Source organism: Macaca thibetana, chromosome 7, assembly GCF_024542745.1.
Source record: "Macaca thibetana thibetana isolate TM-01 chromosome 7, ASM2454274v1, whole genome shotgun sequence".
Lineage (NCBI taxonomy): Eukaryota > Metazoa > Chordata > Mammalia > Primates > Cercopithecidae > Macaca > Macaca thibetana.
The window spans coordinates 148,488,167-148,504,670 of NC_065584.1; the positions used below are offsets into that span (position 1 = coordinate 148,488,167).

At 41.9% G+C, this 16,504-nt stretch overlaps 1 protein-coding gene across 2 annotated transcripts in view; it reads left to right on the plus strand.

Annotated features, from left to right (window-relative positions):
• The window catches only part of SNX1 (sorting nexin 1), a 631,233-nt gene that overhangs the window by 587,010 nt on the left and 27,719 nt on the right, over positions 1 to 16,504 (plus strand). The window contains exon 2 of one of the 2 annotated variants that reach the window (XM_050795958.1): positions 1,990 to 2,160. In XM_050795958.1, coding sequence (XP_050651915.1) covers positions 2,002 to 2,160 — 159 coding nt within the window. In that variant the 5' untranslated portion in view covers positions 1,990 to 2,001. Of the gene's footprint in view, positions 1 to 70; positions 101 to 1,989; positions 2,161 to 16,504 lie in introns of those variants that run through there. The other variant, XM_050795959.1, reaches the window with a different exon arrangement.

Consider the following 16,504-nt stretch of genomic DNA (forward strand, 5'->3'; position numbering starts at 1 on the left):
GGTCTTGTAGTGTCTGCCGGGTAGACGTGGATGTAACGGTCTGTTAACCGCGACTATCTCACTCAGTATCCGTGATAAGTTAAAGATGAATCCCGAAGAGGTAGGGGAAAGGAGATCTTGAGTTCTAGTGTTGGAGGAGGTTTCCAGCACGGAGACTCTTTACAGTTATTTCTCCGCGGGAGCCGCTAACAGGCAAAATCTTTCTTACTTCCTGATCGGACAGGAAGTGGGTTTCAGTTGCTGTGAAAAGGGACGTCAGGGGAAGCCAGTAAGGTCGTCAGGCATGGCGTGGGGAAGGCTTTTTGGCTTTCTCGTCTCCTAAGGAACTCAGTCCAGCCCAGCACAGCTTCCCACCTTTGAACGAATATTTCTTCTAATGGCCTCCAAACACAACTTAGAACAGGAGAACTTTTCCTGTGTCTAATGTGTACAGTGGTGACATAATGGAGATCGTCATCCTTAAAAGTGTATCTTGGCCCGGCCCGGTGGCTCACGCCTGTAATCCCAGCACTTTGGGAGGCCGAGGCGGGCGGATCACCTGAGGCCAGGAGTTCGAGACCAGCCTGGCCAACATGGGCAAACCCCGTCTCTACTAAGAAATACAAAAATTAGCCAGGCGTGGTGGCAGGGACCTTAATCCCACCTACTTGGAAGGCAGAGGCAGGAGAATCGTTTGAACTCGGGAGGCGGAGGTTGCAGTGAGCAGAGATCGAGCCATTGCACTCAAGCCTGGGGGAGAAAAGCGAGACTTCTCTCGAAGAAAAAAAAAAAAAAAAGTGTATCTTAAGCCCTCTGGTGTTCGTGGGTGTAATGGATGCCAGTAACAAAATCGATTTTATTTTATCCATCCATCCCTCCGATTAAATTTATAGGTACTAATTTGCTATAGGTGATCCATAGGCATGGAAGATACAAAGATAAAACGCTGCCCCTGCCTTCAAACAGCTCACATGACCTGTGAGGGAGTCCATCCCTGAATTTGCAGTTACAACCAAACTAACTAAACTTCTAGTCAAAGATGGTGACAAATGTCATCTCTATTGAGAAGACAGGATTATCTTGCAGAATTGTCCCATGCTAACATGCCCATTGATCTTTAAACTCCAGTCCTGTTTGTCTCGTTAATGTAGGCTTTAGGATCACCAGACAATGAATTGCTTAGGTCCCAGGGAAATTTTGATCAGGGTTTAATAATTTCCCTGCTGTCTATGCCACTCCACTTACTCCACAGCAATTGAGAGGATAATCCTAACATTTTTCCAGCCAAATCTAGGACACTGAGGTCTAACTTCCTCTGTGAGGCCTCCCGACTTCTCCAAGTAGAATTGATAATCTCTTTCCCTGTGCTCCCACAGCACACCATAGCATTGAACATGTTGAACTGTCCATTAAATACCTTCCTTATTTCTGTATCTGAAACTCATAGCAAGATGCCAGGCATACAGTAGATGCTCAATATCTGTATTTCTTAATGAATTAACTGAATGTTGCTCAAGGAATAAGTGGTGAAGCTTTCTTCCAGTCTTGTTCAGATACCTCAATCGAAATATTTATTTTTGGGGGCGAGGAATCTAAGGCCAATTCGTGCTGACTTCTGTGAGGGCATTGTGCTTGGCATGGGTAGATGGCATGTAGAGGTTTTCAAACATTTTAGTTACACTCCTTCATTCAGACGAACTCTTAGAAGCCTGTTGGATAAAGCTATCCAGAGCACAAAGGGCCCTAGGAACCAGAGCAGCCCCTAACTCCTACTTTTCTGCCCCTTTGGCCCCACTCATTAATATCTCAGCATCGCGATCCAGGCCTCGGATTTGCCGGGCAGCCTCAGCTGGCCGGGTGCCGCCCCGCCCCCGGCGCCTAGGCCCCGCCCCTGCGCCTCCGCCCCTTGGATCCCACGGGTCCCTTGCGGCCCTCCCACTCCTCGCACCGTTGGATCGCTTTGCTCACGGCGCTATCTCTCGATAAAGTTGTTGTTGCGGCTTCCGCCGCGGGTGGAGGAAGATGGCGTCGGGTGGTGGTGGCTGTAGCGCTTCGGAGAGACTCCCTCCGCCTTTCCCCGGCCTGGAGCCGGAGTCCGAGGGGGCGGCCGGGGGGTCAGAACCCGAGGCTGGGGACAGCGACACCGAGGGGGAGGACATTTTCACCGGCGCCGCGGTGGTCGTGAGTTCGCATCCCTCGGGGTAGCAGGCGGGAGGGCACCCCGAAAGGGAAGAGAGGCTAAGCGAGAATCGGGGAGGTTGGGCAGAGTGGGCCTGGTGAGACCTTGCCTCGGTGTCAGCAGTCCGGGCCCGGGGACCCTGGATGTGCTCAGAGCGGTAGGCTTGGCTTCCCGGCCCCCAGGCGGGAAGAGTAAAGAATAAGGGTTGTGGTGCCTTCGGCGGCTAGGTCCCCAACAGCGGAGAGCCGCCGACGCCGTCCTTTGACCCTGCAGTATGGTGACTCCACGGATCCACGGGGTTATTTTGCAGGTCGTGTCCTGCCAAGGCTGATTTAGTAGGACCGAATAAGCAAATGGGATGCAAACCTTTCCCCGGTCTTATTGCTTCTAAGATGAATAGCGTTGTGTGGAGTAGTAGCCTGGGGTGGTGACCCGCCCACCAATTCTTTCTTTAGCGCAGCATTTACTGATAATAACCAAAGGCCCTTTCTGGATCTTAGTTTACAAAAGTTATGTTGATTCATCTGATCTTCAGGAAAATAAGGCTAGAGGCTGGTGGAGAGAAGGCACTGCCAGATAAATCACTACATAGATCAGAAAGCTTTCTCCTTTTTAAAGGGATGCGTTGAAGTGCCCAAGTACCTACCTCACTGGAAGCAAATCTGAAATGTGAGGAGGAAATGGTGTTTCCCGTAATGTTACCGGTAGGAGGCCCTTGAGTGTAAGTTGTCGAGGTTCTTGGCATTTTGAACAAATAATTGGACAAAACGCACAAAATAACAGAGGAATGAAACACAAACGAAGCAGCGAAAGCAGGAATTTATTAAAGCGAGAAAGCACCCCACAGGGTGGGAGTGGCCCGGAGCAGGGGGCTCAAGAGCCCACTTACAAAGTTTTCTGGGTTTTGAGTGCTCCTTTTGTGGTTCCTATGGGTTACCCCTTATCTGGATGAAGGATTTGGTCTGTGGCTAAAGGCCGAGGTGAATTGGCGTCCTGTACAGATGAACGATGGTCCCTGCTTGGCCTGTGGCCAGTCTAAGGCACTCTCCCTTTCCATCTGAGATGTGGAAGGGGAGGGTTGCAGGGATAGTAGCCTTTGATCCTTTGCCACTCCAGCGTGGGGAGATGGGGTTTTTCCTTTTGGTTTAGCTTTAGGAAGTTGGCCTTAATTGGCCCTAGGTTCCCTGCCCCTAGACCCAGGGGGTTCCTTTTGGGAATTCAGCTTTGGGAAGTCAGCACGAATTGGCCTTAGATTCCTTGCCCCCAGACCTTGGTGTTTTCTCTTTTAGAAAGTTAACATAAATTGACCTCAGATTCCCTGCCCCCAAACCTTGGTGTTTTTCCTTGATTCAGCATGAATTGCCCTTAAGTTCCCTGCCTGCTGACCCTATTCTTCTGCCTCAATAATAAATATCCGGGTCTCTAATAAGAGTTAGGTATTGGAAAAAACTAATCTTTGTGATGTGGAAATCAGTAATCAGTTATTGGAACCAGTGGAGATGTTTTGGACTGTTTGATGAGAATATTTACTCATACCACTTGGTATAGGTTGTTCCAGGCTGTAAAATTCATTGCTGGGTCTGTGAATTATATCTATTTGGATGCTTCTCTTCATAGTACTCAATGTGTAACCAACGAAATAAAACAGCTGTAAATTCGTTATGCAACATGTGGTATGAAAAAGTTTGAGGCTTTCCTCATTTATGTCAGATTTTCCCTGTCCTGTATTCAGAAATTGAGTCTGTAATCTCAGCTCATAAGGTGCTTGATAATTCTAATATAACAACTAAAACTGTCAAATGAAGTCTGTTATTCTGAGAAATAATAAATCTTTGTGACTGTCATAAAACAGGAAAAACTTTTTGTTTGTTTTTAGAGACATAGTCTCCCTGTATTGCCCAGGCTTGTCTTGAACTTTTGGGCTCAATGGATCCTCCCTTCCTCCTAAGTAGCTGGGATTGCAGGTGAATTCCTGAGAAATAATTCTTGCTGCTAATTTAGTCTTTCTGTTTGTTATTTAAAATAAATATTTAGTCTGTTCCTTTAGTAATTCTCCTATAAGTCATGGAAGACAGCTACTGTTGGCAACTGCTGGAATGATGTACAGACTGAGAATATGAAAACAGAAACTCTGACACTGAAAGTGATTGGTCACGTAGGCAAATGTTGATTTATTTTCCAAAAAGGAACCTGGAAGGGTGAGGAGTTACTTTCTAGAGTTACCTAAAGCAGTGGCCAGGTGCCGTGGCTCACACCTGTAATCCCAGCACTTTGGGAGGCCGAAGCAGGAGGATCACTTGAGGCTAGGAGTTTGAGACCAGCCTGGCCAACATGGCAAAACCTCATCTCTACTAAAAATACAGATATTATCCGAGCATGGTGGCACGTGCCTGTAATCCCAGCTAGGGAGGCTGAGGCACAAGAATCACTTGAACCCGGGAGGCAGAGGTTGCAGTGAGCTGAGATTGTGCCACTGTGCTCTAGCCCAGGTGACAGAGCAAGACTCTGTCTCAAAAAAAAAAAAAAAAAGAAATTTATAAAATAAATGTAAGAGGCTTCAGTTTGATTCATCTTACCATACTTTATGGAGTTATCAATACCTCTTTTTTGTAAGACTGTAAAAATCCTTTGCCTAATTTCCAGCCAAAAGGGGGGTGAGGAGGTCAGAATGACCTTGTTCTATCGCAGAAAGCATAATTATTTTTATTTAGGTATGACCTAGGAAAATTGAGTTGCTAAAGAAACTAAAATGCCACCTGTAAGCCATTTTTCAAGCTGCCCATCCTGATGTTAATCTTCAGGATGCCAAGACCCCAAGATAACTCACTAGTTTAACTGTCTTGTTAAACAACCATAAAGAACAAATTGTAATCCAATAAATACTTTAGTTGTGAGCCAAAGAAGATAGAGGATTGTAGCACTTGTGGTATTTTAAAGAACAACATTGAAGAACAAAGTAAGAGTGTGGGCTTTGAAGTCTGTTTTAAATCTAGGCTCTACGGCAGGCTAACTTATCCCTGGACATGGTACTTAATTACTCTCTACAGTTTCCTCACCTGTAAAAAGTGAGTAATACTAGTATTCACCTCTACCACTATTGTGAAGATTAAATTAAAATGCCGTAAAGTGCTTAGAAGAGTTCCCTCCATAATAAACGTTTAAAGAGTGCTTACTTTTTGAGGGCATGAGATGTATTTGTTGGTGAGCATTTTGTAAACTGGAATTACTCAAAAAAACCCCACAACATCTAATAGTGGATTAGAAAAGTTAACCTTAAAAATGGGTAACACAGTTGATCAAAGTCAAAACTATTATTAACCTGGCATGGTGGCGTAAGTCTGCAGTCCCACCTACTTGTGAGGCTGAGGTGGGAGGATCACTTGAGCCCAGGAGCTTGAAGCTGTAGTGAGGCGGAATTGCACCACTGCACTCTAGCCTGGGCGAAAAAGTGAAGCCCCATCTCAAAACAACAACAAAACTGGTAACATTTATTTGATTAGCTAAAAGCCATCAAATAAACACTTAATGACTTCATTTTTCTGAGACGGAGTCTCACTCTTTTTGTTCAGGCTGAAGTGCAGTGGTGCAATCTCAGCTACCTCCTGGGTTCAAGCGATTCTCCTGCCTCAGCCTCCTGAGTAGCTGGGGTTACAGGCACGCACTACCATGCCTGGCCAATTTTTGTATTTTTAATAGAGACAGGGTTTTACCATGTTGGCCAGGCTGGTCAGGAACTCCTGACATCAAGGGATCTGCCCGCCTTGGCATCCCAAGTGCTGGGATTACAGGCGTGAGCCACCATGCCCGGCCGACTTCAATAGCATTTTACTAATTTAAGTTAATCTTCATCTTTTATTTTGTTGCATGTTGGAGACAGAGAGGAGCATTGAAGAATTTTGAAGTTGAGGCATGTAAAGTTAAAACTAATTTATGGTATGCCTGTAATTTCCTGGGCATTGATACAACAACTGCTGCTGTTAATCATCCCATCTGCTCTTTTTTACAGCCCAAGAGGCTTTGTTAGTTCAGTAATTAAAATGTGGTTTCATTATAATTGAAAGAGCAGCCTTAGACATGCATCTCAGAATCTATAAACCAGTTACTTCAATTGGAGAGACTTGACCAGGCGCAGTGGCTCATGCTTATTATCCCAGCATTTTGACAGGCTGAGGCAGGCAGATCACAAGGTCAGGAGTTCTAGACCAGCCTGGCCAAAATGGTGAAACCCTGTTTCTACTAAAAACACAGAAATTAGCCTGGCGTGGTGGCACATGCCTGTAATCCTAGCTGCTGGGAAGGCTGAGGCAAGAGAATCGCTTGGCTTGAACCTGGGAGTTGGAGCTTGCAGTGAGCCGAGATCATGCCAGGGCACTCCAGCCTAGGCAACAGAGCAAAACTCCATCTCAAAAAAAAAAAAAAAAAAAAAAAAAGAGAGACTCAAAAAAATTACTGAAATAAATTTGAAGTCATTGCTTTAAAACTACAAATAGTTTAGAGAGTTATATAAGTTATGTATTAGCATTTAGGCAGGAAAGGACATGGTCTTTTCAGAAACTACTCCTAAATCTGTGATCACTGTAACATCTTGCGAGAGGAGGCGAAAGCTTTTTATTTGTTGATAAATAAATACAAGGTTTCTGTCTGTCTCCCAGGCTATAGAGTGCAGTGGTGCAATCATGGCTCCCTGCAGCCTCTACCTCTTGGGCTAAGTGATCCTCTCACCTCAGCCTCCTGAGTAGCATGTGCCAGCATGCCCAGCTAATTTTTCATTTATTTATTTTTTTGTAGAGATGGTGTCTCCCTATGTTGCCCAGACTGGTCTCTTAACTACTGGGCTCAAGTGATCCTCCCACCTTGGCCTCCCAAAGTGCTCTAATTATAGGCGTGAATCACCACGCTTGGCCCAAAAAAAATCTTTTTGAAAAAATTGAGGTAGAATTCACATAACAAAATTTACCCTCTTAATCATTTTTAAGTGTATAGTTTAGTAGCGCTAAGTATATTCACATTATTGTGAAACAGAGATCCAGAACTTCCTCATTTTGCAAATTTGAAACTCTATACTTATTAACAGCTCCCACAGTCCCTGGTAATCCATCACCATTCTGACTTTGTTTCTGTCAATTTGTATGTTTTCGATACCTCATATAAGTTGGAGTCAGACAGTATTTGTTTTGTGACTGGCTTATTTTACTTAGCACAGTGTCCTCAAGGTTCATCCGTGTTATAACATGTGACAAGATTTTCCTCTTTTTAAGGCTGAATAATATTGCATTGAATGTATATAGCACATTTTATTTTTCTGCCAGTGGACATTTGAGTTTGCTTCCTCCTCTTGGCGATTGTAAATAGTGCTGATGTCAATATGAGCGTGCCAATATCTCCTCAAAATCCTGCTTTTAAATCTTTTGGATATATACCCAGAAGTGCGATTCCTGGATCTTGTGGTAGTTCTATTCTCAATTGTTTGAAGAGCTTCCATACTGCTTTGCATGGTAGCTGCACCATTTTATGGTCCCACCTCAGCTTTTTAAAACCTGTTTAATTTTGTATCCTAATCAACCTCTGGTAACAGATACCAAATTACAGCTAGATAAGAGAAATGAGCTCTCTTGTTCTGTAGCACTGTAGAGTGAATGTGGTTAACTATATTTATTGTATATTTTCAAAAAGCTGAAAGAGAGGATTTTGAATGTTTACAGCACGAAGAAATAATAAATGTTTGAGGTGTTAGATGCACTCATTATCCTGATTTGATCATTGTACATTGTATACATATATTGAAATATCACTCAGAATCCCATAAACATGTACAATTTTCAACTAAACATAAAAATAAAAAAAAATTTTTAAGAATGATGCTTGTTAAAGATTTTTTGTAGATATCACGTTTTTTTAAAAAGTTTCCTTCTGTTGCTGTTTTGATAAGAATTATAAAATATCGAATTTTATTATTTTTTGACATCCCTTGGTTATGGGGTTTCTGTCTTAAATCTGTTATATCGTGAGCTGCTTTACTGGAATGGACTCAACATGATTATGGTATATTGTCTTTTTTGTATTTTTTATTGATATCTTTTTATTGTACATCTTTTTGGGATACACATGGTATTTTGACACTTGTATACAATGTGTAATGATCAAATCAAGGTATTTGGGATATTCATCACCTCAAGCATTTATCTTTTTGTTGAGAACATTAGAATTCTTCTCTTCTAGCTCCTGAAATATACGATAAATTATTGCTAACTATAATCTTCCTACTATGCTATCAAATACTAGAACTTATTCCTTCTGTCTAACTGTATTTTTGTACCTATTAACCAACTTCTCCTCATCCTGCCCTGCCTTCTCTTCTCAGCTTCTGGTACTCACCATTGTACCCTCTACCTCCATGAGGTCCATGATTTTGGCTCCCACAGATGAGTGAGAACACTTGACATTTGTCTTTTTGTGCCTGGCTTCTTTCACTTAATGAATGACCTCCAGTTCCATCCATTTTGCTGTGAATAACAGGAGTTCATTCTTTTTTATGCCTGAATAATAATCCATTTTGTATATATGCCACATGTTTTTTTTTTTTTTTGGCACAGGTTCTTGCTCTGTCTCCTAGGCTGGAGTGCAGCAGCGCAATCATGGCCCACTTCAGCCTTGACCTCCTGTGCTCCGGTGATCCTCCCACCATAGCCTTCCAAGTAGCTGGGGCTACAGGTGCATGTCACCATGCCCAGCTAATTTTTGTATTTTTTGTAGAGACGGGGTTTTGCCACATTGCCCAGGCTGGTCTCAAACTCCTGGGCTCAAGTGATGCGCCCTCCTTGGCCTCCCAAAGCGTTGGGATTACGGGTGTGAGCCACCGTGCCTAGCCTATACCACATATTCTTTATCCATTCATCCATTCATGGACACTTAGGTTGATTCCATATCTTGACTGTTGTGAATAGTGTGCTGCAATAAACATGAGCATGCAGAAGAAATATATATACTTTGATATATTTCCTTTCTTTTGGATACATACCTAGTAGTGGGGTTGCTGGATGCTATGGTAGTTCTATTTTTAGTTATTTTAGTAATCTCCATACTGTTTTCCATAATGGCTGTGCTACTTCACATTCCCACCCACAGTGTACGAGTGTTCCCCTTTCTCCATTTCCTTGCCAGCATTTGTTGTTTTTTGCACTTTTAATAATACATTGTCTTTGCTGGGTTTGGATTGCTGTTATATATTCTTTTACATTTATGTTCATAAGATAAACCTATAGTTTCTTTCACATGAAAATTGTATGGTTTGAGGAATTAAGATTATATGGTACTTTTTCTGTTTCAAGAATGTTTATATGACTGGAATGATCTGTTCCTTAAAAATTGGTGGTACTCACCTGTAAAACTGTTTGGGCTTGGTATTTTTCTTTATGCTTTATGGAAAGATTGTTAACTATAAACAGTTTATTTCTTTTTGAGTGTTTACAGGATAACTTCTTTAGATGTGGACAGTTTGGTAGTTTTATTAAAAGCCATAAGAAAATTGATGGGTCAGCTTTCTCTGTTCTGTGAAACATGCATGGTGGTTGTTCCCAAATATGTAACACATCCTCATTAAGTTTCTTGATATTAGCCCTTCTCTGGTCTTAATCAGACTTCTGAAAGTGAATCTATGTAACAGTATCTTTAAACAAAGGTGTATCACTTAGTTTGTTTCCTTACTAGTTTAGTCACTTACAGCTAATATTAGTAAAAAAGTCTAGTGTGTAGTGTTTTCTACAGGGATATTGCCTCAAACACTTGTTTTTGGAGTTAACATTACATCAAGTGGTCAGATCTGGTCAAATGATCAGAAGTTGAAATTCTACCATATGGTAAATATATTCTTAAAAAAAGTAATAGGTATATGCAGAGACTCATTTTAGTGCTCAGCTCAAATAGTAAAGTTTTACTCCTCATAAGTTTAGATTTCCCAGAAGAACATAAACTCATTAATGTCTTGATCATTTTATTGTACTAGCAGTTAACTTAGCTTTCAGAATTATGGAGGAAAAGCTAATAAAAGTAATTATAAAACACTACTTTTGGAGTAAAGGGAGAAGACTTTTAAAGATGGCTAATAAGCCAGGCGCTGTGGCTCATGTCTGTGATTCCAGCACTTTGGAAGGCCGAGGCAGGTGGATCACCTGAGGTCGGGAGTTCAAGACCAGCCTGGCCAACATAGTGAAACCCCATGTCTACTAAAAATACAAAAATTAGCTAGGCGTGACGACGCACGTCTGTAATCCCAGCTATTTGGAAGACTGAGACAGGAGAATCCCTTGAACCCGGGAGGCAGAGGTTGCAGTGAGCCGAGATTGTGCCACTGTACTCCAACCTGGGCGACAGAGCAAGACTTGGTCTTAAAAAAAAATGGCTAATAACAACCTGACTTAAAATTTATTTAAAATTAGGGTTTGGTGCCGGGCGCGGTGGCTCATGCCTGTAATCCCAGCACTTTGGGAGGCTGAGGTGGCTGGATCACCTGAGGTCAGGAGTTCGAGACCAGCCTGGCCAACATGGCGAAACCCTGTCTCTACTAAAAATACAAAAATTAGCCGGGTGTGGTGGTGTGTGCCTATAATCCCAGCTACTCAGGAGGCTGAGGCAGGAGAATCATTTGAACCAGGAAGCAGAGGTTGCACCGCTGCACTCCAGCCTGGGGGATACAGCGAGACTTTGTCTCAAAAAAAAAAAAAATTAGGGTTTGGGGCTTATGAGAGAAACAATAAAGGTTGCAGTCAGACTTCCGGTTTCTGTAAGGGGTTGCCAACCCTTCGTTTACTTAGGCGGTAAGGCCACTCTGACAACTTAGCCATTTGCAGTTCATTAGGTTGGACTGGAGAAAAGAAAAAAAAAATCTGATATCTCTTCCTTGGTCCTCAAACTTCTCAGCACTCTTAAGTAACTTTTGACATAAATAAATCATGAGTAGTTGGTAGTTACTAGAGCAAGTAGCCATAAGTATCTCATCTCCAGGAAAAGCTGTTGCTCAACTTTTTCTGGCTTTTTCTTGTGCTTCGTCACATGGACAGCTGGAGCTTCATTCTGCTTTCACAGCAGATTTGAACTGGGTTTGCTTTTTCAATTTAGAAGGTAATCTGCCCATTAGTACTGTGACTCTTCTGCAGTTTTCTGGGCCCTTCTAAGTTTTGTTAGGTTGAGACCCAAAAAGTTTAGTTGGGAAATTAAACCGGAGAATTCAGTAGAATGTGAGGCTAAATTTGGGGGCTCATGAGGTCTCTAATGGCCTTGCTTATGGTTTTCCTTAACTAGCTCAGTGGTCAGCTTCATGGTATTTTCCCCATCCTTCCAGCTGTCCCTTTTCCATTTTCATTAGTCCCTCTACTCTGTGTCTCAGAAGTTCTTTACCTTATTTGTGCTGTGGGCCAATTGGCAGGCTAGTAAAGCCTGTGGACACATCTCCAGAATAATGTTTTTAAATGTATAAAATAAAATACATTAAATTGTGAAGGAAACCAATTATATTGAAATACAATTTTAATACATTAAAACAATTTTACATTAATAATGTACTTAGAGATGAGCATAAATGAGATTTTGAGATCTGTAAAAACCATAATCTCATGTAAAAATACCCAATATCAGTTACAGTCTCACGTACTGCTATTACTATTATGATTTGTTGACTATGATTATTGGAAATGCCAAATTTCAGTTCAAGGTTAATGAAAATGAAATTATAATAATTTTATTCCCATCCAAGTTCATAGATTACCCCCTGAAGTATGTGGCTAATGGACCCCAAGATAACCCCTAGTTAACTCTTTAAGCTATGGAGTTAAACTCTAATTTGTAGAGTTAGATACACCCTATTCTGAAGTCCAGTGGACATTGAATGTCCATTCTCCCAAGCACAAATACTTGTTGTGCATCTGTGCCAGTTTTGAAACGTGGTGGGAGAGGAGTCACTGTCTGCTGTAGGCTGAATAATGCTCCCCGTCCTTTTCCCAAAGAAGTCCACATCTTTTTTTTTTTTTTTTTTTTTTAAGATGGAGTCTTGCCCTGTCGCCCAGGCTGGAGTGCAGTGGCGCGATCTTGGATCACTGCAACCTCTGCCTCCCGGGTTCAAGCGATTCTCCTGCCCCAGCCTCCCGAGTAGCTGGGATTACAGGTGTACGCCACCATGCCCAGCTAATTTTTGCATTTTTAGTAGAGATGGGATTTCACCATGTTGGTCAGGCTGGTCTCGAACTTCTGACTTCCTGATCCACCCGCCTCGGCCTCCCAAAGTGCTGGGATTACAGTCGTGAGCCACTGCACCTGGCTGAAGTCCACATCTTAATCCTGGAACCAGTGAGTATGTTAGGTTATATAGCAAGCGGGAGTTAAGGTTGAAGATGGAATTAAGATTGCTAATCAGCTGATCTTAAGATATAGAAGTTACCCTGGATTATATGGGCGGGACAGTGTAATCACAAGGATCGTTAAAAATGTAAGACAGGCTATGAAAGATGATATGGAAGAGACACAAAGAGATGCAGTATTGCTGACTTTGAAGATGGAAGAAGTGGTCCGTGAGCCAAGGAACCCTAGAAGCCAGAAAGGGCAAGGAAACAGATTGTTTCCTAGAACCTCCAGAAAGGAATACAGCCCGACTGACACCTTGATTTTAACTCATCAAAACCCACTGGACTTTTTCAGAACTGTAAGATAATTTGCATTGTTTAAACTGTTAAATTTGTGATAATTTGTTGCAGCAGCAATAAAAACTAATAGGCTGTCCCGCCTCACTCATTTCTTCCTAGAAGTAAAGGTGGCAAAACCAACAGTATTTCATGCTAAGTTCTTCCAGGGTAATTTTTAAAGACTCCATGGCTGCTCCCTTATGATCTGGGTTTAGCTCCTGGGACAGACTTACTCCTAATTGTTCTTGTCTTATTACATTAGTGTGATCACACAAACTCCTTAACTCTATCTTGCCTTACTATAAAGTATACTAATTTTCCCTCCAAAAATTAGTTACCTCATCCTCCAAGAGCCGTGTTACCTTACCATTTAATTTGGATTTGACCTCTAAATACAGTTGAGTTTTAACAGTACCTCCCTTTTGAGATCCTTTGACTTTAATGTAAGGGTTCTGTGTGAGCAGAGAGCAGTTAAGCAACATGAGGAAGAATCACAACTGGACAACCTAAAGGGAAGTTGCCCAGAATCACAGCAGTACTTCAAATAGTGAATGGCTTCGTCAGCTCTGAGGGGCAACAAGCCCATATCTGTACTTCTCTGAGTTAAGAAAATGGTGCTAGTGGCCTAGAATGGCTTGAGGCTGGTAATTGTGGAGAAATACCTGCTCTTAACAAAAGTGCTCTCTCTTTCTGGCATACCTTTCTAGTACCTCTCTGCCAAGACCACACCACTACACAATTTTAAAAAAGAAAAAGAAAAATGCACACCTAAGTAAGTAATGCCAGCTTAGCATAGAAAAATAGGTGAAGAACATCAAGACAAGTCATAGGTTCAAATGACCAGCAAAATGAGTGGAAAGAAATTTTCACTACTCAATCTAGTGAAGATTTTTTTTTTTTTTTTTGAGATGGAGTCTCACTCTGTCATCCAGGCTGGAGTGCAGTGGCTCGATAGCTCACTGCAACCTCTGCCTCCTGGATTCAAGCAATTCTCCCTGCCTCACCCTCCCAAGTAGCTGGGATTATAGGCACCCGCCACCACACCCAGCTAATTTTTGTATTTTTAGTAGAGACAGGGTTTCACCGTGTTGACCAGGCTGGTCTCAAACTCCTGACCTCAGGCTATGTGGGCGCCTCTGCCTCCCAAAGGTTATTTGCTCACCTCTGCTTCCCAGAGTGCTGGGATTACAGGTGTGAGCCACCGTGCCCAGCGCAAAGATTTTTTAAAAGAATGCTTAGTGTTACTGTGGATGCTGCACTCATACTCACTTCTGGGGGAATGTAAATTGTTGGTCTTTCTGGAAGGGAGCGTAGCAGAGCCTTTGAAACTTTTATGTCCGACAATTCTACTTAAGAATCTATCTCAAGAAAATAATCAGATGTGGATTTATATATAGGATGGGACTTACAGTAGTATTTGGTGGAACCTGGAAACTGTCTAGCCTTAGGGGAATGATTATGTCGTATATCCATATAATGGAGAGTTAAATAACTAAAAGTGGGATTTTTGTACACTTTTTAATGACATGAGAAAATGCTCAGGTAGTAGAGGGAAAAAACAGGATACAGAGTTTTACATAGGTAGATTAATCTTGTAAGAGAACTATAGAAAAAAGATTAGGATAGTAAGTATGGTCATGTCTATCTTCAGCTCTCTTAGAACTCAGCCATGTGTGATTTTTGGGATGGAGTCCCAGAGGATATCTGAGAGCAGTTTTCTGTTCTCACAGATAGTTGTTATCTAGCTTACTAAGGGAACATAAGTCTGTTTTAATTACAGTTTGGGTTTGTTTTGTTTTTGAGACAGGGTCTTGCTCTGTCACCCAGACTGGAGTGCAGTGGTGTGATCATGGCTCACTGCAACCTTGACTTCCTGGGCCCAAGTGATCCTCCCACCTCAGCCTCCAGAGTAGCTGGGGCTACAGGTGCACACCGTCAGGCTAGGCTACTTTTTAAAAAAATTTTTTTCTAGGGACAGGGCCTCACTGTGTTGCTGAGGCTGGTCTCCAACTCCTGGGCTCAACCAATCCTCCCACCTTGGCCTCCCAAAGTGGTAGGTTTATAGGTGTGAGCCACCACATGTGGCCACAGTTTGGGCTTTTGAAAAGGGTTAGGTGAAGGAAAAGAGGTATTAGTACTCTAGTTTTCACTGCAGTATCCCATTCGTGTGGGTCTGTCTCTTGAGGGAAAGATAGACTACTGTTCTAACACTGCTCCAGAAAATATTCTTAGTCATTAACCTTCCAAGTTAAATCAGAAATGGAAAGTTGGCTTTATTCATATTCATATCAAAGGAATGGGTCCTTCTAGGCATTTTTTAAATGACTATATTCTAACCTATGCCTTTTTCTGTTGTTTTAGTCTCCCCCGTGAGCTACTAGTAAATTACATTTGTATACATGTATCCTTAATGTATACTGGATTTTAATCTTTCATAGATCTCCATTTGGAGATGACTGGTGTCAGTGGGAAGTGAATGAAATCAGGTGGCTTCATATGAGATCTATGTACTGTACAAGAGTGTAGGAAGGAAGTAGTTGTGGAAGAAGGTGGGTGGTGATTGGTGATGTGTGAAGCAAAAGGGAAATGCTGCTTTTGTATTTATCCTGTCTGTCTTTCTGCAGTGATTTTTTAGTTTTGTTTTTAAGATTGTTAAAGCAGCTAGAGGACAGGACCACTGTCTCTAACAGACTTGGAATAACATTTAAGCTTATACAACTAAGTGTTCGTGAAGCTTCATTAGCAGGGAATAGTTCCAGGAGAAGGATTGTTTGCTCATATAAGTCTAAATATTGGTATGTTTCTTTTCTTTTTCTTTTCTTTTTCTCAGAAAAAGATTTTTTTTAAGACTAGTCAAGTGCAGTAGTGAGAAGTGGGGAAATAACAAACAAGGGTTTCGATCTGTAACTGACTGTTAACAGTTAATTGAGATAACTCACTAGCTTCAGATCAGCTAACAGTTTCTTTTCTGAAAGGTGTCCCCAATATTTAGATGAAGCTGTTTGCAAATTTAGAGTACCCAAATAGATCTGTCGTTTCACTTTGTTCCTTTGGGTCAGAAAAGGTCTGTCTCCAAGGAACAAACTCCCTCAGATTTGTTAAGGAAATGTTTCATAAAAGGTTCCTTAAGCCAGGTCTTTTAACTGATTTGCCCTTAGGGTCTGACTTCAAAACCCTGCAGTACCATGCCACAGCTTTTGAAGCCAGATTCTCAACTTTCAGTTCATGTTCTGCACAATCCAGCTTTGTTCACTCTGGTACCGGTCTGGGGACTCACTGCACCCTTGTTTGCAACTGATCACTGAGCTTTGAATAAAGGCCATGGACTGACTGTATTTTCACCATGTGCCCACTAGGCTAAGCATGATTAGTTTTTATTCTCCTAGCTTAAAACAGAATGTTATTGAAAATTGTATTTGTGTGAGTTAAGGATGAAAAGATAAATTATACTTTTAAACAGCATTAAAACGTAGTGTTATACCTTCCTTTGCGTGTTAGATGGGTCAGTAATATCCACACAACTGGGCTTCAGTTAACAGTTTAGCTGAGGCTACAAAGTGTCAAAGCTTGAATTTTGGACTCCAGTGCTGTATCCTGGTCACTAGAATGTGCACAGTCAGCATTTGAAAGAATAAAGGTCATCAGCAGAGAAAGAGAAATACATTTGGACAGGTTC